At 41.9% G+C, this 23917-nt stretch overlaps 1 protein-coding gene across 9 annotated transcripts in view; it reads right to left on the bottom strand.

The window, feature by feature from the left end:
* DOCK9 (dedicator of cytokinesis 9) overlaps positions 1-23917 on the bottom strand; it is a 989328-nt gene that overhangs the window by 238960 nt on the left and 726451 nt on the right. For all 9 annotated transcript variants that reach the window (XR_011194943.1, XM_069205169.1, XM_069205175.1 and 6 more), the window contains exon 35: positions 4351-4465. Coding sequence is in view for 8 of the 9 variants with exons in the window: in XM_069205169.1 (XP_069061270.1) it covers positions 4351-4465 (115 nt within the window). In the remaining variant the exon portion in view is untranslated. The remainder of the gene's footprint in view (positions 1-4350; positions 4466-23917) is intronic.

Here is a 23917-nt window from a genome sequence, read left to right as displayed (position 1 = left end):
TCTCGCCCCAATCAAAAATCCTTCTAACAGATGCACTGACAGAAAGGCCTTCTGGTTCACCGCCGACCTCCAAGAATCTAAGCAAACATGCCGAAGACTCAAAAAGAAGTTGCACCAAGATCAGACTCTGGACAACCACACAGCCTTAAAAAACACCATCCGCAGACACCACCAACTCATCCGAACCGCCAAGAGAACTGCATCAACAACAATGCACACAACCACAAGGAGCTCTTCAACATCGTGAAGGAACTCTCCAAACCCAGCTCCAACACCAACGACATCCTACCATCACAAGACCTCTGCGACTCCCTAGTCACCTACGTCCACTGCAAGGTTGCAGACATCCATGACAGCTTCAACACTCAGACCCCCTTGTCAACTACCAACACCACAGACTCACCACCCACTAGCCTCCTGCTCTCCTGGACCCACGTCAACAACACCACTGAAATCATGAACACCATCCACTCTGGCTCACCATCCGACCCCTGCCCTCACCACATCCTCAACAAAACAAGCTCTGTCATTGCACCGAACTCCAGAAGATCATCAACAGTTCCTTCGAATCCGCCACCTTCCCGGAGAGCTGTAAACACGCCGAGATCAACGCCCTCCTCAAGAAACCTAAGGCGGCCCCAAAGGACCTCAAGAAGTTCCGGCTCATCTCCCTGCTGCCCTTCCCGGCAAAAGTCATAGAGAAAATTGTCAACTGACCCGTTTCCTCGAGGAGAACAGCACTCTGGAACCTTCCCAATCCAGATTCCGCAGCAACCACAGCACCGAAACTGCCCTCATCACTGCCACCGACAACATCTGCACCATACTGGACAACGGCGAAACGCGGCCCTCATCCTCCTGGACCTCTCTTGCCGCACCCTACCCACACGCCTCAACAATGCAGGAATCCGCAACAGAGCCCTGGACTGGATCACCTCCTTTCTCACCGGCAGAACTCAGAGAGTCCACCTCCCTCAATTCTGCTCTGAAGCCACCAACATCATCTGTGGCGTAACCCAGGGTTCGTCCCTCAGCCTGATCCTCTTCAACATCTACATGGCTCCGCTCGCTAACATCGCCTGATCTCACAACCAACATTATCTCATATGACAATAACACCCAGCTGATACTCTCCCTCACCAAGGACACTGCCAAGACCAACCTCCACGAAGGAATGAAGGTCATCGCCGAATGGATGAAGAGCAGCTGCCTTAAACTGAATTCTGACAAGACTGAGGTCCTCATCTTCGGCTCCAACCCCTCCGCATTGGGATGACTCCTGGTGGCCTGCCACACTAGGAACCGCTCTGACACCCATCGACCACACATGCAACCTGGGATTCATCCTGGACTCCTCACTATCTATGACCCAGCAAGTCAACGCCATAGCCTCCTCCTGGTTCAACACCCTCCGCATGCTCCGAAAGATCTACAAATGGATCTCCACAGAAACCAGAAGAACAGTCACCCAAAGCCCTCGTAAGCAGGAACCTGGACTACGGCAATGCCCTCTACGCAGGAACCGTGGCCAAACTCCAAAAAAGGCTGCAACGCATCCAGAAGGCCTACGCATGCCTCATCCTGGACATCCCCCCCCCCCACTGCCATATCATAGGCAACCTGAGAGACCTGCATTGGCTCCCCTTCAACAAGAGAATCACCTTCAAACTCCTTACCCATGCTCACAAGGCACTGCACCACACCGTACCAGAATACCTCAACAGACTGCTCTCCTTCTACACCCCCACCCGACAGCTCCACTTCGACTACCGCGCCCTCGCCACCGTCCCATGCATCCGCAGAACAACCACCGGCAGCAGATCATTCTTGCACCTTGCTGCCAAGACATGAAACACTCTTCCCACCCACCTGTGTCAGACCAAGGCCCTCCTTACCTTCAGGAGACTTCTCAAGACTTGGCTGTTTGAGAAGTAGCAGCTCCCCCCCCCCAGCACCTTGAGACCCTCACGGGTGAGTAGAGCACTTTACAAATTCCCTGATTGACCAATCATGGGCAGAGTCACTATACCGCGTGACTCAAAAGACTTCTTCGAAGAAAAATAACTTGCACACATCCAAGCCCAACACTAGATGCAGTATGCACAGCATGTGAGTCTGCAACTATACATGCAACAAACATATAATTCAAGCCCCACTGCATCATCCACTTAGGCTCCCTGGGTTGGGACCAATTTTCCTAAAATCCAAACTCAGGTTCTGATGCCAAAAAAAAAAGAATTCTAGATTTAGAGTATCTTAATTGCTGATCATCCAGCACCATATAAAAACACACACACAAATCCCTCTTCATAAAGACATGCATGCACTGGAACATAAATACGAAGACAATAAGGATGACCATCAAATACCTAAAATTCAGAATGGCAATAAATACCTGGTTATTTACTAAGCCAAGGACTACTGGTCTAAATATGCAAAAAGCAACTCACTGCTCAATATTTTGCTACAACACAATTACAGCTCACTTCCAATCCTCACACACAACAGTATTAGAACTTTAGCGATGAGGCCATTAAGATAAAGAATGTTCTGGGTAGATCCAGACTGGCAAAAAAGACAAGAAGTCCATATATTTTTGACAACTCGCATATTCTTAATCAGCCTTTAGGAGGATTTGGGTGCTGTCAGAAAAAGCATTGAAGGCAAACTTGTAGGCAGCTAGATGGGAGCATTAAGCACTCATGGTGGTTTTAGAGAGGAATGTGGACAGTTTATTCAGGTAAGAGCTGCTATCTGGGAAATAAGATAACCAAGTTAAGGCAACTGCTCCAAGTCTGCAACTTCCATCAGCCGGTTTAACTGCACCCTGTGGTTAGAGGTGTTCAACCCTACTGTGTGTTCAAGCAGTTTTAAGGTGAATATCTTCACTCATGATGGTTGCAGTCTTTCATCTGGGGCAGAAGCCAAGCTGGAAATTGCTCAGAACATGATTTATTGTTGCTTTTGAGAAAGGCTTTATATTAAGTACGGGTCCTATTGTCTTTCTAATAGTTAGTTCCTTCCATTTTCAGTGATAACTGCATGTTTCAGCTAGGGCAGGTACCACCCAAGTAAAGATGGATATGTTAATCAGCTGGGTGACTGGTGGAGCTGGATATAGGATGCAAAATATCAGAATCTTTGCACTAAAGATACCTGAGGGTGGTGTGGTCAGTTTGAGAGAGTATAGCATTATGGTTTCCTCTACTGCTAGAATGGGGTAACATCACTTGAGCGTGGTGAGGACTGCACTCATGGACTGAATGCGGGAATAATTGAATAAAGAGGGCTGAACTACTCTTTAAAGAAGGCCAGATCATCCCTAGGCCCAGGTGCAATGTGTATTATGCCAGAGTAAGTTCTGTAATTTTACATCTCTTGTGTTAGTGACATTCTCAAAAATACACTGTGTGATTACATTTTCAAGTTAAAATTTTACCGCAAACAAACAGGAACAATGAAAATGACAGTGTAAAAGTGGCTGTTGTTTGTAGTGCTCTTATTGGTACTTTTTTCAGCCCGAAATACATCCTCATCTCCAAAGGGGACACAACACATTTAGTGACAAAATACAGCACCAGATGACAGTTTTGCATTTCACATAATTATGTGTAATAAAAATTGTCTTTCACGTAATTACATAAAAGCAACTTTCATGAATTTCACAATCCCCTCAGTCATCACAGACAGCCCGTGTGGAGGCTGAGTATTAAGTGGTCTAAAGTAGAGGTCACCAGCTTCTTCAGCTCACGATTATGTGTGGCAGCTTAAAAAATTGTGGCTGGAAAGAGGTGGTCTTGGCCCAATAAATCATAGGTTTGCACCCTATTCCAGTGAGTGTAATATACTGTGCAATGCCAGGTAGTCAACATTTCTTTCCATGAAATTCTGTATGACACTGTACACTGCTTAAATAAGTCATCTGCATATGCTGATGAATTAAAGCTTGTTGCAACAAAACACACTTCCAGTAATCTTTTGACTGACCTATTTAAAATAATTTACAATAATATTGTTGTGGGCTCTGATCGGAAGTCCTCTAAACATGAAACAAACTGTAGTGATTATCTTAACTTGTTCAGTAACATAAGCCTATGAGCTCAAAAAACCTTTGACTCTCCCCTTGAGATAGCATTCCTGAAGCAGAAGACTCTTAACTAAGCTAAGGCTGGCAGCAACAGAGAAAGGATAATGCCCAAAAAATGTGTACCAAAAGATTGAAATATAGCGCCCAGTAAAAGCATAATTCCTGAAATTAAAAAAACCACAGTGTGCAAACTTACTGTACGTATGTGCACTGAAAAACATTCGATTTACCAGGACATGCACCAAATGAAACAGGTTACCTACCATCTGACATTGTTTTCAATATATGAAGGAAGCACATGAATAAGCTTTTGATCTCTGTCTGTTCCAGTTTGTCGCATCGAACCAGGGAGTTTCCCATAGATCCGCTGTGATGGTTCTGGGGACACAGAAAATTTGTCTTCAACATATGACATACAAAAATGTATTTCTTTTTAAAACTGCAGAAAAGAAAAACAAGAAGGGAGGACCTAATTAAATGAACATTTGAGATATTTATCAGAAGGCACTCAAGCAAAAGTCCAGCAAATGAAAATAAAAATCTGTCAAGCCGAATATACAAGCATGACAATTGTACTTTTTTCATAAATCTTTATATGATCCAGTTAAAAATGATACAGCAACAGGCAACGTGTTTTGTTCTAACAAACTTCTACACTTAGAAAGCCAACTATGATGTGAGAAGTTTATTGTGGATTTGGTTGTCCACATCTGCTTGTGGTACTCTAAACTGGACTGGAACTCTTGCCCTTCTGTGATCTGGCCCTATGTTGAGCGACAGTAACTTATATCAAGCCTTATATATGCACGCCCTGAAGAAGTTCATTAGAACAAAACATGCTAGCTGTGGTTGTATTGTTTTCAACTGGAATTGAATAAAGAAGAGCTATGAATTGAGTTACAAATGTCATGCTTGAAAATGTGATTTGACTGATTATTTTCATATGATTGACTATGGCTTGAGTACCTCCAGATCTCTATTTCATGGTCCTTTCTGCCTCAACAGCAGTATCTCTAACAACTGGTACTATCCATGATGTGCACCTGTTGATAATTTGGTACGGATTTGGATGCTGTTTTGTTTTTTAAATCTCTGCTATGTAAATTATTTGGTAAAAGAACATTTGAAGTTCAACATAAGTACGAATTTGAAAGTACTCTTATTTAAAAAAATTAAATCCACTATAACATTTACACAGAGGTAGAAGGAACTGGGTTGTTGATGAATTCATATTAAAGTACTCTGGATAAACCCTAATAGCAAATATGACCTGTCAAAATGCATTTACACTGGTGGGTATCCAAACGTTATTATCTATATAGCTCACCACAGCAAACCATCACTGCAAACATGGAAACTAACAGCTAGTTGGGTTAAAGATAGTTTCACCACTGCAAACCATAAAAAAGACCCAGGAAATGATACTACATATTGTCATCAAACCAATGAAAAGAGAATTTTCTTATAATGTTCCATAAATACAGGATTGTTTTATTACTCAGAAGCACATTCACCGCTTCACTGCATATGGAAAACCAAATTATTTTCTAATGTGGCCATAATTTATTGATGAACCAGATTAACGTAATTTTGATAACTGAGGACATTTGTTTTTTCAAATGGGCCTTCATGACAATTCTTCACACTGCTGGAAATCAGTGGCAAAACCTGTAGCACACAAATGTTCAAGACATAACTATTTAAAGTAGAACAAAGCCATTCTGAAACACAAAATAAACCCAAATAAATACTTCTTGCAATTGATGAGGGCTAGCCCCAAACAAAGTATTCTCTGGCAATGTTGTAATGGTTAAAAGTGAGAAATCCACAGTATATCTGTTTGTCTTCTTTGCACTGGTGATCTCATCATCCTCTTCGCTAGTTCGCATAGCATAAGACGAATGCCTCCGGATCAATTTATCCTTCTGTCATATGAAGGCATGTTAGGGATAAGGGGAAACATTAAATCAATCTTAAAGCATCAATCTTCAAAAATCACTTACTTTTTCAAGATATACTCTTCAGGTTTATAAGAATTTCCAAAACCGTCAAAAAGCCTATTCTGACTACATTTCCATTTCCACCAGGAAATATATCAAATAAGGCAAAAATATTATTTGCTGTCCATTTACTTGTACCTTCCCCTCTTTGTCCATGTCAGGGAAAAGGCTCACTAAAAGATGAAAATGTGCTATATATAAAGAACATGACTATGATTAGGATTTGGCTATAAGAGAATCACAATTCCACAAGACAAATATTCAAAGTTATATTATTATTATTTCCATATTGTGCAGTGAAATGTTGCACCATTTTGCAGGTGCCCTGAAGCACATTATGGCAAATGCACCCATTGTGCCATATGCAAAATGACATCCAAGGGATCTATTTGTATAAAGGCAAAGAGAGAGTCAGTAATCTCGGAGGAGGGAATTTCTATCAATGGAGCTGCTGAAGAAAAAACACTTTATCAAAAGCCATACATTCTACACAAGCAATACACTGACATTACATGGCTCTTTCCAGAGATCGGAAATGCCTTCAGAGTTTCATATTAGAAAGGCTTGCGTCTCTGATGCAGATCAACCTCTAATCTTAAGAAGGTTTAGTCTTCAGCTGGTGAAGATGGCTTAACCACGAGAGGGACTGTGAGGCACTGAGATTACAAGACTATAGCCATCTTCAAAGGTTCTGGGTGACTCTGATCTTGCTTTGACATTCAGACCTCAGCTCTGTTAAAAAATGTAAAATCCCAGTCCAGGGGGGTTATTCAAAAAATAGTTAGGTAGTCAATAGTATATGATGTTGAACATGAAGAAGGTAGAGTAACAAAATGTCCTTACAGCCTGGTATAGCCAACGGTCGTAAGGAGGAGCCTTGTTTAAGCAGCACATTCCTTGGTATAGAAATACTCCTAGAGGGCAGAATTAATGCCATAAACCTCATGAAGAAGGCAGTTCCAGTGAGGGATTAAAGGTAGCCATAGCTGAGGGCTGTTAATATGATCCCCAACCTAGTGCAGAAACCTTGTGCTAATGTTCCTGTAAACCCACCTCCATAGCATTACCAAACTGGTTGGTCAACTTCACCAGTTCTTACCAGGATCATGGTCTTGAGACAAAAGACAGAAAAACTATCCTACAGTGATTGTCCTTTTAGTCTTTAGGATGTTTTTTGGCCCCTAGGAAGGCAAATAATGTAGAATTTGTCACAAGTTGTTCATGCCCTTATGAAACAAAAGGGGCTTACAATTAATCCCACAAAAACATGACACGTGCAGTGCTTAATATGAGCTAGTGATTTCCGTGACTCTGCACCAGCACTTAATTGTCAATGTCAGCACTTATGACAGTCTGCCACATGGTGGCGCTGTCTAGTTTAGAGATGAGCACAACACCAGGTGTTTATTAATTTAATATATGTTAAAAACGACTAATACCTGCTGTTCAAACTATTCTTTAAGATTTTGGTGGCCTGGAATAGTCTGAATTGTCACACCTGTCGGAGTGTGATGGTTAGTAGTTGCGCTGGTACTGTCACTGGCAGCGCTGGCAGGACAATGGGTGGGGCAAGTTTTAGTGGCATCCAAAAAAGGGCCTTCTACGAGAAGAAAGTGAAGCCAGTCTCATTGGATCTTTCTTTTACCTGGTACAGCTTTAGAGTGATGGTCAATCAAACGCTATGTGCACAACTGCACAAAAATAAACACATACAAGGGGCACACCCCTAACTTTCAGACACATTCCCTTTCTTGCAGGAGCACTATAAAGAACTGCAGTGCAGACAAAAATGTGGCTACATTTATAAGTGGTGACCAAATAGATAGGGCTCACTCACCTTTGACTTTCTCACAAAATATATAAACACTGAGGGCGTGGTTTGGTGCACAGCAAGATGGCGGCTCCCTTTTGAGCTCCGGAGAGCGCGCCACTGATGCCAGAGGTAAACGGATAGTATGAGCGTCCTTCGACACCTGAAAATGTACGTTTCATCCCAGCAAGAGGCGAGGAGCCAATCTGAGCTACTTTGGTGACTTCGTAGACCTTTGGGATCGCATAATTCTTTTCCTGCATGGCACTCCACTGAGCGAGCAAGATGGCAGACCCTCAGCTTATGCTGGGTTGTGCTAGAGTCACCAGTTAAGAAGAAACCAGATACCTCCTCTACACTTGATACAATTCTATGCAAGCTGAACACTGTGCATGACGTAGCCCAAAGCACCAAGACCAATACTGATTTTCTCCAAGTTGAAGTAGCAGCAATTCGTAACGACCTTGAAGATCTGAAAATGAGAGTCACAGCCGCAGAATCCAGGATAAGTAGAGTGGAAGACTGTACCAATGAACATTCCCAAAAGTTTTTCTGAACTTAAAAAGGTGGTCGTGAACTACAAATCAGCAGTGAAATTTCTTATCTCATGGATTCCTACCGCCCTTCAACTAGACTTTGAAAAGACTTCGAGATCGAAATGGCACACAGGGTCCCCACCTACAAGCCAATTATTCAAACGACACCATGAGCCAATGATTTTTAAACCACTTAGGCACCAACACGCAGAACAAATCCTGGCCCAGATAAGGAAAATTAAAGTAGTAATGTGGCAAACTCGTAGAAAAAATTGTGATTCTTTGGAAAGGTTTTTTGGCCTTAAAGGAAGAGACTAACGTCAAAGGGTATCTCCTTCATCTTCAATGGTCCGTCCAAGTTCCGTATTACACACAAAGGCCAGACAAAAATCTTCTCTGACCCTGCAGCGCTAACGTGGTTCCTGGACAATAAATCTGAAATGCAGATGGAAGCTAAATTCTTTAACTCCTCATCACCAAATTATACTCCACCCTGAGCATCCTACACAGTGGATTACAACATACAATTATTGTCAGTCTATTTGATTCTGCTATACCTTGATGATATACTTATGGGAAACACTTTACCTTGATGTATCGCTTATGGCTTTTCCAAGGATACCCTCCCGCTACTTCATCTACGCAGATTTAATGCCTAGGCCCCTTTGACCTAGAGACAGTTGTTTTCTTTTTCCAACACCTTTGTAGTTAGACACATTTCTCTCATTGCTCACCAATTTAAATCTTACACCACAACCATATTATGTTGTTAAACCATAAGGTTGTTAATGTAGACCTAAATACTATCATGAATGTCATTGTTAATGTGCTTTAACATTTATTTCGAAGATGATGTGGCCAAGTTCTAGACAGTTATATCTAGGCTGCTTTCTATTATGTTGAATTGTTGATTCATAATCATATTACCTATATACAGTCACCCACACCTGAGGGGAAATTGTATCTAGTTTTAAGCCATATTCTTTCTATGGGGTCTTCATATTAGGCTCACTGACATATACTCGTTCAAACCCTTGACCTGGGCACCAGTGATAGGCTGGCTGTGCTCCTACCCATTGTTTGTGTTTCTCCCCCTTTTGATAACCCTTTTAATAGACCTCCCCTGTTGGGAGGGGACACCATTACAAGCCTTCTAGCACCAATTACAGTCTGCCCGTTCACTTGTGGATGTCCCCTATACCCCTCACCCTTACTTACCCTTCTTTTGTCCTTGCATTGGTATGACATATGTATGGTGATTATGGATCGGTTCTCCCTATCTACCCAAACTCGATTCTAAAGTGATGGTCAATCATGAACTTCTTTCCATATGTTGTCCATTAATATAGTATTGCTAAATACTAAAAGGTTGAATCATCCAGTGAAAAGAACTAAAAATTTAGAGCATTGTAAAGACTTAGCAGGAGATATTCTACTCCTATAGGAAACTAAGATTGGCTACAGGGAAGCCCTTTATATGAGGAGAGGGTGGGTGTCCGAGGTACTATGCACTGAAGCGGCAGGAAAGAAAAATGGGCCTTCACATTCATCTCCAAGAGTTCAGGACTGTCAGTTATTTCATTGGAACACGATGATAAAGGGAGATGGCTTTTCACAAGGGTATCCAATGGCACCCAGGAAATACACATAATGAACATTTATGCACCGACCACGGACGACCATGAATTCTGGATCAGACTGGACTAGAAACTAACTGATCTCCCACCTAATTCTAATCGGACTGTGGGCAGAGATTTTAACCTCCCAATGGACACTATTCTAGACCGCAACTCTGCCGTGCAGTTTAGAATACCCAAATCTCACAAATATATGATAAAACTCTGCCAATCACACAAACTCAAAGATGTATGGAGAATTCATAATCCAACCAGCAATGACTATGTTTTTCTCCTCACACCACTCCAGCTTTTTACGAATTGATTCCCTCTTAGTTTCAGACTCTCTTCTCCAGTATACCACATCATCCAAAATCCACCCAATTTTAGTGTCTGACCATGCTGCAGTTTCCATGACCATCCTCTTAGCACCTTCAAAGTGGAATAACAGAATCTTGCATATGAATGAAGAAATCCTAGAAACTCCCGAAGATATAGAGAGCCTAAATAAAGAGATTGACCTTTTTTTTTTTAAAGAGAAAATAGCCACTCTTTCTCTTCCCCAGTAATACTACGGGATGCATTTAAATGTGCAATGAGAGGACAAATAATCAAATGCATGTCTAACAAAAATTACCAGATCAAAAATCACTTCAACTGTTGGGTTCAGAAATTAAAGCTAAGGAATCCACCTTTAGACAAACAAGGAACAATGTGACACTAAATGAGATAAAACAACTGAAATACAAATATAACACAATTATTAGTAAACAGGCCGGTCTCTGGGTTCATGCTCAAAAATCGAAGAAACTACTATTTCTAAACAAAGCTGAGAAAACTCTGGCCTCCACACTCAAATGTAGACATAATTCTAACAGTATCTCTTATATCAAAGCGCCCAATGGAGTATTAAAATAGAAAACTAGTGAGGTTCTAGAAGTCTTTAGAAACTTATGTGCTAACCTCTATACCCCACAAATTTAATGCCCAAAATCTGATTGCAACATTTCTCCAAAACCTCCCCATCAAGAAAAAACAACTTAACAAGCCTATTGACCCTTCTGAAATTGCACATGCAATTACATATATTAAATCAGGCAAAGCACCACGTCCGGATGAGTTCCCTATCACTTTCTGTAAAACATTTCAGACTCCAATGATCGATCATCTTAGAAACACACCAAATTATTTTGTACTCCAAAGGGAAGTGTTGGGTACTGCTGCTGAAACGACAATTGTATAATCCCCAAGGAGGACAAGGACCACATAGACCCAAAAAACAATTGTCCCATTTCCTTACTCAATATGGAAGCAAAAAGTTTTGCAAAAATCCTAGCAAAACTTATTGAATCTTTCATCCCAAAACTCATATATAGTTCCCAAACAGATTTCATAAGGGGTAGAATGGCAAGAGATAACATTCGTACCTTCTGTCACATCATGAATAAGGGAAAATGGCAACTCTACAAGCAGCTGCAATAGCGCTCGATGCTGAGAAAGCTTTTGGCAAGGTTTATTGGCCGTTCTTACATGCCACCCTTGAGGCCCGTGACTTAGGTGAATCTTTTATTAACATGACTATAGCTCTATACGCCAACCCTAAAGCAAATATCCGGATCAACTGAGAACTTTCTGCCACTTTTGATTTATTTCAGGGCACAAGACAGGGATGCCCACTATCCCTACTATTGTTCCTCCTAGCAATAGATCCCCTGCTCCTACTAATTGAATCAGCTTCTGAGATTGCGGGATTTAAATTTGGCAACATCTACAAAACCTCAGCATATGTTGATGACATACCTATTTAGACAGAAGATATGGAGAATGCAATTCTGGCATTAATCAATATAATATATGACTTCTCTAAAGTCTCTGAATATACACTGAACAGAGATGAGACTGAGGTCTTCCCCCTAAATTCCCTATGTTTTGCCTCACACATGGGCGACTCAGGCTGAAAATGGCAACCTAAACAACTTGAATATTTAGGAATCTGGTTTGCTGGAGAGACTCTAGGCACACTCCAAATAAATGAAGAGAAAACAATGAGCAAGGTAAAAAAACTTTTAGACACCTGGTCGCACAAAAACATATCCTGGTGGGGTAGCCTGCAGACACTGAAAATTATTATCACACCAATCATTAACTTCAATATTTCTATGTTACCAATGCAACCCTCCCACTCCTTCGTCTACAAGATAAACTCACATCCGCATTTTTGTGGAAGGGGAGGAGAGCTAGAATCGCCTTTAAGGCCTTAAGATTGGAATCTCACGAAGAGGACTGTAGATTGCCGAACTGAAACTTATATCAAACGGCTTTCCTGGCATCACAGGGTGCTGTCTGGCTACTTGATGATTTACATGACCCCCCCCGAGATGGCTTGAAATTGATAAGTCTATATGCTCACCCTTCTCATCCGTCCCATATCTTGCCATGAAAAACTTCTGACCTACTATTTCGCAAGAGATATTTGCTGACACTGCTTCCGCTATTAAAACTTTAGACAAACAATCACAAACTCCAGTACAGATATCTTATTCTTCTCTTTGGCACAACCCCAGAATAAAAATTGACACTACAGTGGAATTACACCGCTCATGGGCCTAAAAAAACATCCATGTTATTCGCGACCTATACCATGATTACGGAGATCCCATGTTTTTCACTTTTGTAGCTGCGAAACACAAGCTCCCCACAATGGACTTCTATAGCTTACTAAGAATTAAAGCTAAACTCTCTAAACTAAACTGGGCATCAAATGCAACCATATGCCAACGGCTAAGACTATGGCACTGTTCAGGTCAAGTATGCTCCAAGATTTACAAAACTCTTGTGGCATCTACCTCACGGGGCAGGACACCTCTTACTTCTAAATGGTCTAAACGTCTAGAAGGGTCAGATGAAACACAGATTCCGGAGGAAAATTGGACTAATATAGGTAAATATGCCCTACAAAATAAAGTTACCCCCTCACTGATTCAATCTAAATTCTTCACCCTGCATTTCCTACACTGGACTCCCACTAGACTGCATAAGCTGGGTCTCAGAGGAAAAGACGAATGTTGGAACTGTGAAACTGCCCCTGGATCCCATGAACATATGTTTCTCCAATGCCCCCAACTTGCTTCCTATTGGTCATATATCACTAACAAAATTAATAACATGTTTGGGATACCAATCCCCCTAAATTTCCCATTAATCATTTTGGGAGTATCGCAAACAGACCCAATCTTGATGAGAACAACATGGTCTTAATTGGATCTCCTTCTAACCACTGCGATTAAGGTTATATTAGCTGACTGGAAATCTCTCAAACATGTCTCCCTTCACACATGGTGGGCATAGATAACATACTTAAGAGGAGCTAACAAGTTATCTGAATCGCCCTCATGCTTTCAAATGACACCGAATAATATTTGGCAAACATTAGAACATTTTATGGAAAATGAAGTAAATCCCACTTTGCACATTTCTTATTGCTTCTATACCACACTACAGACTAAACTTACCTAGCTACACCTTAACACCAACGCATCCTTCCTCCCTCTTTTTACCCCTTTTTCCTCTCCTTCCCTACTTGTTGTTATCTCCTGTTTTGACTGAAGATACACCTTCGTCCATGTAACAAACACTATAAATCTCTAAGATTACAATTGTTATCATTGGTTAGTATATTCCATCTTATTTGTATATATGGACTATTTTTAGGTCAACCTTGCTAGATATATGGATAATTTATACAATACCTGTAACTGGATGTTGTGTGTTCATCATTATACTATCCATCTAAGTGTATCCTTTGGTCTCTGTTACTTAATTCTTGTTTTTTTATGCCTAAATATACTAATAAAAACAATTTGAACACAAAATATGTACACAATTACAGCCCCTGAACAAAAGGTATAACCAAAATGAAACCAGGTAAAGTGAGAGGAGTGGAGGACTGCAAACCTACTGATCAGTGACTTTCACAAATGGCACACGTATATGCCACATACAGTTGATATTTCATCTTCCCTCTGAAAGGTATGAGCTGATTGCCCTTCAAGCATTTGTGATAAAGTGATTCTGCATGGAACTAAAAACGCACACAAAGAAAATTCGACAGCTTAAAAGGTAAACGTGTGAGAAGTATTACTTGACATGAAGAATTATCAGATTTGTTTTTATTGTATTCATCTCATTAGGTTTATTTATGGGGTATAGAATCGACCTCAAAGGAAAGCAGAGTGTTTATTTAACACGTATGGTGCACAAGCAGTGTTCATTTATTAATTGAGATCATATTACAGGAATAGAGGGAAGTGAGGGTGAAAAATGTAAGCTTTGTATTAGGAAAAAAATGGAAAAGACTTGCAAGTGGAGCCCCTGCAGATACTCCAAAAAGATGGGCAAATATTACACGTAAGGGGAGATTACGCCACAGTTCTGTTAACAGGCCTGTGATTCTGGACTTTCAAAACTATTGAAGCTGAAGCAGTAGGTGGTGCAGAATCTGCTGTAAACATTTATTTTGGTTAGAAGTATTTTTTTCAGTAGAAAACCTTGTAGAGGAACCAGCAGGATTTGCAGAGAATCCGAGCCAGTAGAAGAAGCAATTGTTTTGACCCTACTGTTGGTAAGATTCTCTGGAGCTTTTCTTGTTAGTGATCAAATGGACATCTCCCGCTGCTGTATGTAAAAGGACGAGAATTTTGTCTAAGAGGAGAGAAGTGGCCCATCAGGATGAGCAATGGCATAAAGAACAGCTCGATTGAGGAGGACGAACTCCATCTCAGGATGGTTAAATTGGAAGTCGACGTTGCACATCCATGTTTGAATGACATCCAAACAAAATCCAAGTTTGCGGACATTGGTGGATGATTACATATTAAGGTAGAGCTCAATGTCATCAGGGTATTGGTGAAGAGCAATATCTTGTAGACAGATTAATCCATCTAACATCTGCAAGCAAAGACTGAACAATCCTTAAATGACATTAACGCAAGGCAGATGATCTACTACAGTCTGTGAAGCTAAGTCGGCATACCAAAGTGATACACCCCTAAAAGGGGTTTCTCTTAAGGGAGCAACTCTAACCAACTAAGTGTATTTGTTCATAAAGTTCACAGAATAATTAAAAGTCCTTCAAGACTTCTGAGATACTTACTCTCCACAAATTCCACATCAATTAGTCTTTTGTAGTAATAAAAGCACTTGTCAGGCCAACACAAAGACTAAAAAAAAACAGCAAGATAACTCTCCAGTGAGTGGATAATTTGGACCTCTTTCACCAAGGATAATATGAAATCTACAACTGTAGAAGTCAAGGTAGACAAGGAAGTAAACATTATTTACTTCAAATTTGTACTTTATTGTAACATACCTAAAATTACCAGGATCAAGTGACAGAGAGTATTATTTTCCAGAAGGGAAGAGCTAAAGCCAGCATTGAGTTTATAGGGGATAATTTCAGGAGTGAAGGAGGAGTAGAAGACTTTAGTATTGACATGGATAACACCCAGATTCAAAGTTTGGAGAAGAGAAACTGGACTTGGATCATCAGGAATACTCAATTCCAGAACAGAGAGCATCTGCAATGCTTCTGTTTTACTTACTGTATGTATTGGAGAGATCACAGGCACATTTGGAAAAGGTCACAAGACTGAACAGGGTTCCAGACTGTGGGAAGAAGATATTTTGGTGTGCCAGAATTTTGTGATTTTTTCATTGAGGAGTGAAGCAATTGTAAAGTGTGCATATTTGGAAAGACACAAATCGGAGGTTAAGCCGTTAAGAGCGACAATATTCCTTCCTATAGAAAGAGTTCATTTTTGTATTACCCCCATTCTTTTATGCAAGGTGCACTTCATCACATTTGGGTCTCACTTGATTAGATTGGGTTGGGCTGGCAGATTGTTGGGAGGAAACAATTAAGTTATTTACCTTTGGTAATGCTCTTTCTGGTGGATACCTAACTACAGATATCTCACTTACAGAATAATCCCCCGATGCCAGACTTAACACAAAAGCTTTTCAAAGCAGCGTCACATGGGTCCCAGTTAACTTTGTTCCACCTGGAAAGAGACAGAGTGGAGCCAATATAGGAGCCACCCTTATATGCTGATGTTGGTTTATTTCTTGACTCTGTCTCACACGTGGAGACCAAAACTTAATCACAAGTACCAGTGTACAGACCTCTAGAATGGCACTCTTATAGATGGGAAAAGAAACCACTCCACAGAAAGGGGACGTAGTGACATACTGCAGGACCTTTTAGTCTAATCATCCATTGACCATCAGCTAAGGAATCTGCAGTTACAGTATCCACAATAAAGAGCGCTACAGAAAGTAAATAACTTGTTCTTCTGACGGATACTTCTAACAGCAGATTCCTTAGCTGATGGTCAATGGATGATTAGACCTAAAGGTCCTGCAGGATGTTGGACCTGGCTGTCAATTCAACAGTGCTTCATGAACTTAAGTTCTCTACTGGCCAATGATGACGTACCTCATACCATAAGTAAGAAGAAAATAATCTGCCTACAGGAAACCTGGCAGACTGGTCCAACGATATGGCAGGGCCATCTTTTTTTGCTCCTGCTGAGTCTATGAAAGGCGGCCATCCTTTAGGTGGGGGCACGGTCTTAATTCACAAATCCTTTGCTACAAGTGGGGTTGTTTTGGCCAGAGGTCTGAGAACTTACATTATAATCAAACTAGTATCTAACTTCCACCATAATTTGAGGGGCCGGTTGCAGATTACAATAGGTTCAATCTACATTAACCCAAAACAACCAAATAAAAAAATGGCTTTAACTGAAGTGGCAACTATGCAATATGATTTCTAAAAGAGCTTTACTTGGAGGCCATGTGGTTACTGGCTGGAGATTTTAATATGTTTCTCCTTAACACAGCCCTGCCATCAGTTTGGGCTCAACAGGACAATATTATTTGGTCAATTCCCAGCTCAATCACAAAGGATGCTGCTGGTAAGAGATTTGCCACACTGCTCAACCAACTTGGTATGAGGGTGCTGAACAGTAGAAGTATTCTGGATATCCCTCCCCTTTGCACCTTCAGGTCGCAAAGAAATTCATTGATAATAGATTACATTTGGGTGCCAGTCCATCATTTTAACCAAGTGAGTGATTTTGAGGTGATTCCGGATTTGTTCAGTAATCATGCCAAGCTGGTCTGTTCTATTTCATGGAGCATGCCAAGATGACCTTTGACTAAGGCAGTTGGATCTCAAGAGGGGGGTGAGCGCACTGCGCAGAGTTAAATGGAGTTCTGACAAGTCGGCTGAAAAGACTGATTTGCTGGAGAAATTTCTCACAGCCTCTTAGGTGGACCCGGTAGCATCCCCTTCACAATGGCACTTTCTGACTTCTGCTCTGCTAAATCAACTTGCCTCACCCACAATCTCATCAGGCCCATGCTCACTTGAGCATTTATGTCCTGAACTTAGAATGCTCAAGCAACAGCTGGGCAACCACTTGAGAAAGACTCAGATTTTCAGAGGAGATAAGTCAAGTAAGAAAGACCTATGAAGTAAAAGTATGGGCCCTGACACAGCGGAGAGTGGAAAAACATTGGGTTCCATGGGGCATTAAAGCAAAAGAACTCTAGTACATTTTGGCGACTTGTGCAGCAATGGTCTAGTGGGGCCCGTCCAAATTTCAGCCTTCTATATCAGCAGGCAACTGGATGCAATATGTTTCGAATCTCTATGCCTCACACCTGGCTAGTTAGCAGGAAGAGCCTTTGTTGCTGGGATCAGGATCACACCTTGATGTATGGGGAAGCGGGACTGTGAACTGAATGAAAAGAATGTTTTGCGACTAGCAATACCCTCCTTACGACCTGCAGGCAGCCCGGGTCCTAATGGGCTGCCAGCCAAGTTATTCAAAGTTGCTCAGGAAGCGTGGATGCACCTTTTATGTCCATTTTACAATCAATGTCTTATTACAAATGATGTTCCAGATAGCTGGAGAGGTTCAATATCATCTCCAATTCATGAAAAGGGCTCTCCTGATCAGCCAGCTAATTTTCCACTAGTAGCCCTTCTTGATGTAGATGGGAAATGTTATGCAAAAAATACTTAACACTGAACTTGAAAAATGAGCTACCACCAACACACTCATACCGAATACACAGACAGGGGTTATACAGGGGAGCAGCCCAGAGGATAATTTGGAGATCCTCTCCACATTGATCAAGGCAGCGAATCGAAAGCAAGCTCCAGCTTTGGATGCCGCCTTTATTGATTATATGACCGCCTTCAATAAAGTGCACAGGGTAAGGTTGTGGCGAAAGCTTTATAACTGGGATATTCCATCCGCACTGCTGCAAGCAATTATGAGCTTGTATGTTAAAACCTGGGTAAGAGTTAAGGTCTCGGAGAACAGAGTGATGCAAAAGATCTGGACCACTAAAGGGCTGAAACAGGGATGCATATTGGCCCCCTTGCTATTTAATCTATATTTGGCAGACCTGAATAGTGCTTGGGTGGGAGTCAATGCTTTCCCACCCAAGTTAGCAGGGGTACATATGCAATGTTTGCAGTATACTGACAATACTATCCACTTTGATCACACTGCAGTTGGCATGCAACGATTGCTGCATGCCCTGTCATATTATTGCAATGAAAATATGATTTCCATCAATGTCTACAATGTCTCCAAGATGATGATGTTTGGGAGAAAGAAAATCAGGAAATGTTGCTTTGTATTGGACCAGGCTGAAGTTGAGCCGGTTTCCAGGTTCAAATATTTAGATGTTTATTTTAATTTGCGAAGTTCACATCACGCTCAACTTGAGTCTACTAAAGGTATGGCGTAGCTATGTTCATCAGTTTTCAGAAACTCCTGAACAAATGTCAGGCCCAGATTTGACTGCAACTTGCAGAGTAATAGATGCAAAGCTTAGTCCAAAATTGGCATATGGCTGAATGATCTTTAAAGGCAGCCTTGGCCCCTCAGTAGATAAGGCACAGTGCTGATGCTACAGACGGATGCATCCCTGTCCTCACAAATTCGATTAGAATTCTTAAGAAGGCAAACAATCATGGAGGACACTAGATTTCTGAATTATTACACAAAGCTTAAGGCAGCTCCCCAGGCTCGTTGAGAAGTTTGATCTGTTCAAGCATGCAAAACAACAAGTCAAGTCCGCATGGGTAGAATATCCCAACAAATCTATTTCTGATGCAGGAGTCAATTAAATTGTTAGCCTAAAACTTCCTCCAAGGCAACAAGCTAAGTTGCTAATAAAAAACGCAAGACTGAGATCCACAGAGGAAGACAGAGTGGAGCTGGCCACAAAGGCTCATGCCGATTTATGCAGCACTTTTTAATCAGTCTCCTGGGAGGGTGATTTATCTATCTACCCCTGTGAAACTGGTCTGGAAAAAAAGATCTAATCAGACTGAGGTCCGGAATCATACCCTTAAAAGCCTACAAACATGGCTGCTTGAAGGATTCGGAAGATTTGCACTGTAGATTATGCAAGTATAAATTAGAATTATTGCTGCCTATAAGTGTGTGTCTGTAAGGAATTGGGGTGATTGAGAGGCTTTATGGTTGGCTCCCGTGCTCTGAATGCTAGGGATTAGGAAGTGCCAGTGTGCAATTGTTGCATGTTTAAGTGGGGTTTATCCCCAGATATCTGTAAGATTTTGTTCATTCTTGAAGGAAGCAGGCGAAGTTTTGAATAAGGCTGTTGCACCTTGGCTATGCATTTAATTTTTTTGCACTCTGCACTTTTCAGATGTTTGCATCTTACTAACATATCTTGGCATAGGTTGATTGTGACTAGGAGCATACTGGCTGGCTCCTGTGCTTGTATGGTAGGGATTAGGAAATGTTAGAGTACAATTGTCTTATGTTTAAGTGGGCCATATCCTTAGTTATTTGTGACATTTTGAAAACCTCCAAAGGAAGAAGGTAAAGCCCTGAATAGGACATCTGTTCAACGTTTAAGTATTTAAATCTTATGCACACAGCACTTTATAGACATTTGTATTTTATTAGCATCTCAGGGTATTGGAGGAGCGCAAGAACACCCATCTCAGCAAGGAGGACTGTTAACTGTGTTTGTAGCACAAAATGAAGTGACAATACTTATTATAGTATGTTAAGAAAGTGGTGGGGCATTGGAAAGATTGGGTGAAATTATAAAATGAAATCTTTTAGCTCAAGTGTTTGATATTAGGTAGCCAATGGTATTAAGAGACGTTTTATATATGAGTAATTAGGGTGAGTAATGTTTTTAAGGAACAAATGAATTGCTGTGGGTTACTGGATAGCTTGATTGAGTCATCACATTGTGTTTTTATATGTATTCAGAAGGAACATATAAATAAGTAACAGGAGTATATTTGAACCAACAAGGCTATAAACGTTGAATTATCAAGGCTGTAAATGTATTTCATAATATTGTCCTTATTTTTATGGTTTTAAGTAACTAAACAATAAACTTTTACTCTTTTACTACTACTTCATGAACGTATGCACAGACACCCACGTCCTATCTTGTCAAATGTTCAGAATAAGCACTTCAAATGCCAGTGTAAAGAGAGCAGCCTTGTCCCTGGTGGAATGATAAACCCTCAGTCTTCTATAGGGCAGCTTTATGGCCAATGATAGACAGACCTTAATGTAGAGGACTATTACCCTTGACACCTTGCCTTTCTTCATTCCAAAGAACCCCAAAAAGAGTTGATTGTCCACCCGATGGTCTTTAGTGTGATCAATGTAAAAGCTCAATAGTCTTTAAAGTCCACCCAATGGAGTCTCTCTTCCTCTTACCAGAGGTGGGATGGAGCAAACAATGTTGGGAGGTTGATGGACTGCTCAATGTGACAGGAGGCACGACTTCTGGCAAAAATGCAGCGCTCATGCTCAACACCAGTTTGTCTGGAAAAATGGTTGTGTAAGGCGGTTGCATAGAGCGGGCCAGAAGCTGACGTACGCACTGGGCTCAACTCAGTATGACAAAGGAATCCATTTTCAGAGTAAGGAGACACAACAATAAGTCCTGAATCTGCTTGAAGATGTCAAAAGTCAGGACCAAACTGTGATCTCACTTCTGCATTGCAAAGAGTTTTTGAAGGAAACATATGTGACAAACCTTTTAAAAAACCTCCACACAACAGATGATTTAAACAAGGATGGCTGGTCCGACAAACACAAAAAGGGCAGAAGGGCTGATAAATAACCTTTAACTTTAACAGTGGCCACTGCAAGTCCATGAAGTGTAAGGACAGGGCAAACAAACAAAACATCTGAAAGCTTAGCCCACAATGGGTTTGTGTTGCAGACTTCACACCAGACCACAAACTTGTGACAGCTCTCTGCATAAATGGATTTTGTCGAAAGGGACCACGCTAGGAGGATAACATTCAAGACCTCTAGAGGAAGACTGAACGGAGTCAACTGACATTGATCACTCTAAACCCATTAAACTGTAGACTGTGCAGGCCCTGGTACAGGTTCCTGCACTGCTTCTGCAATAGGAGACACTCCTAAAGTGGCAGCCTGATCGGGGCTCATGCCCAGAAGTTCTGAGTACCATAATCTCCTGGCCCACTACAGAGCCACTGGGATGACTTGGGCCTAATCGTTGCTGATCTTTTTCAGAACCCAGGCATGATAGATGGGGTAGGAAGGCATAGAAGAGTCCAAAGCTCCACTCTAGGTAGAATGAGTCTCCAACAGAGAGCTCAATTGGGAACTTTAGCACACCAAAGCACTGAAATTGCACATTCACAACAGTTGTGAATAGGTCACCATTGCTGGATGATGCCCTGCATTATCTCTGGATGTAGCTGCCATTCATGATCTGCTAGGTGAAGCTGGCTGAGTTTGTTCAACTTAGCCTTTCAAGATCCCACCAGGTGGTTCATAACAAGGGAGATGAACAGCAGACGCAGCCAATTCCAGAGGTGCAGGCCTACTAGCACAGGTACCAGCACCCCACTTTATTCTGCTTGTTGTAGTACTGCGTAGCAGTGGTGTTGTCAGGGAGAACCAGAGCAAGACACCCTTTTACAGATGTAGGAAGGTCTTTAACACCAAGTGAATGGCCCACAACAACAACAGACTGATGTGGAGTTGTGTTTCTGCCGGAAACCAGAGTCCTCTAATCTTCACCTCTCCCAGTTAGCCTCCCCAACCTTTCAACCAAACCACTATCCACTCTGGAAGGAGAAGGGAGATGGGTCTTTTGTAGGTATTTGTAGGTACTGCAGTCAATCAGCCACCACTGCAGGTATTTTGATGTCTCCTCTAAAGCCTGGAAGCAATCAGATAGGTTTCCAAGGTGCAGAGCCCACAAAGACTTCAGATACCAAAGCATAGCCTGAATGTGCCATTTGGCATAGTCCAACAACGGGAAAGAGGTTAAAAGTCTCACAGGCACGATCACTGAGACCCAAGATCAAGGGTGAAACATCAAAATAACAGTTGCATGTCCTGGAGTTGCTGAAACAGGGGGAAGGCTCAAATCTGCACTGTATCCAGAGCAGTTCAGATGAACAGGAGCTTCTGGGAAGGACTCGTGTGAATTTGGCACGTTGACAGAGAACCTAAAAGATGTTATAAGGTTCACCAACGTCTAGAGGTGGTCTACAACTGACTATGGCAAGCTGGCCTTCAACAGCCAGTCATCATGGCAGGGGAAGGCTGCCATTTTCAACCACCGAACATGCTGCAACCACAGCTATCCCTTTCATGAGCACCCAAGAGGCACTGGTGTGGTCGAAGGGGAACACAGAGAACTGAGAATGCTCATAGCCTGTGGGACTGCACGACAGGAATGTGACAACAGGCATCCTGCAGATTCAGAGATACCATCCAGTCTTTTGAACCCAGAGCAGACAGAACTTGGGTCAATGTGAGAATCTTAAATTTGTCTCTTGTATGGAAGTAATTGAGGAGGCAAAGAATTAAAATAGGATGACGGCCTTCATCCTTCTTCAGAACCAGGAAATAACAGGATTAATATCTAGTCCTTATTCCCTATGCTGGGACCATCTCTATGGTTCCTTTGTCCAAAGGAGCATCAACCTACTGCCACAAAATGGATAAATGGTCCTCTGACAGACACTCTGATATTGGTGGAATCACTGGTGGAACGGACAGTAATATTAGGGCATCCATGTTGGAATATCTGAAGCACCTATCCGCAGAATGTATTGCTCTGCCACCAGTAGAGGTAATACCTAATTTTGCTTTCAAAAGCATGGCCATATGCCACAGCAGACAGGCTAAAGTGGTTTAGGGCTTGGTGAAGGTATCCTAGTGTTGGGAGGTGTTAGGCAAGGATTTTAACAGTGCACTCCCTGGATATTGCTTGCTGGATCCCCAGCCTTGAAAGGACGGGGTGGTGGAGGGGGTACGGGGAGGTGAGGATTGAAACTTGTGAGAATAGTGCTGCACGGCTGCAGAAAGGCCGAGGGAGCATGGTGTCACCTGTTTTTTTAAGCACTGCAGGGTCGAGTTTGCCTTCTCTCTGAAGAGCTGAGTGCCATCAAAAGGCATCTATTAGTGATGCCTGAATGTCACCCCAGAAGCCCCAGGATCTCATCCACATATGGCATGGTAGCATCATACTGGTACTAACTGCACTGTCCAAGCAATCAGTGGTGTTCAGCCCATAGTGAATGGCGTACTTCGCTGTGTCCTGACCATCGAGTTAACTTGGGTCGGATTAGCCCTGAACTCCTCCAAGAACGCTGGCAAAGTTTCAGCAACAAAGTCCCATAATGCATGGAGTTGCATCCTAGCAAGCAGCAGACCGATGGGTCTAAGGATAAGGCTGGCAATGATACCTCCATCCTCTCAGACTCCCTAACTGGTGCAGTTGTAGGGAAACAATTGTGT

This window comes from Pleurodeles waltl, chromosome 8, assembly GCF_031143425.1.
Source record: "Pleurodeles waltl isolate 20211129_DDA chromosome 8, aPleWal1.hap1.20221129, whole genome shotgun sequence".
Taxonomy (NCBI): domain Eukaryota; kingdom Metazoa; phylum Chordata; class Amphibia; order Caudata; family Salamandridae; genus Pleurodeles; species Pleurodeles waltl.
The sequence above is the reverse complement of the archived record's forward strand: the minus strand, read 5'-3'. Positions and strand labels throughout refer to the sequence as shown.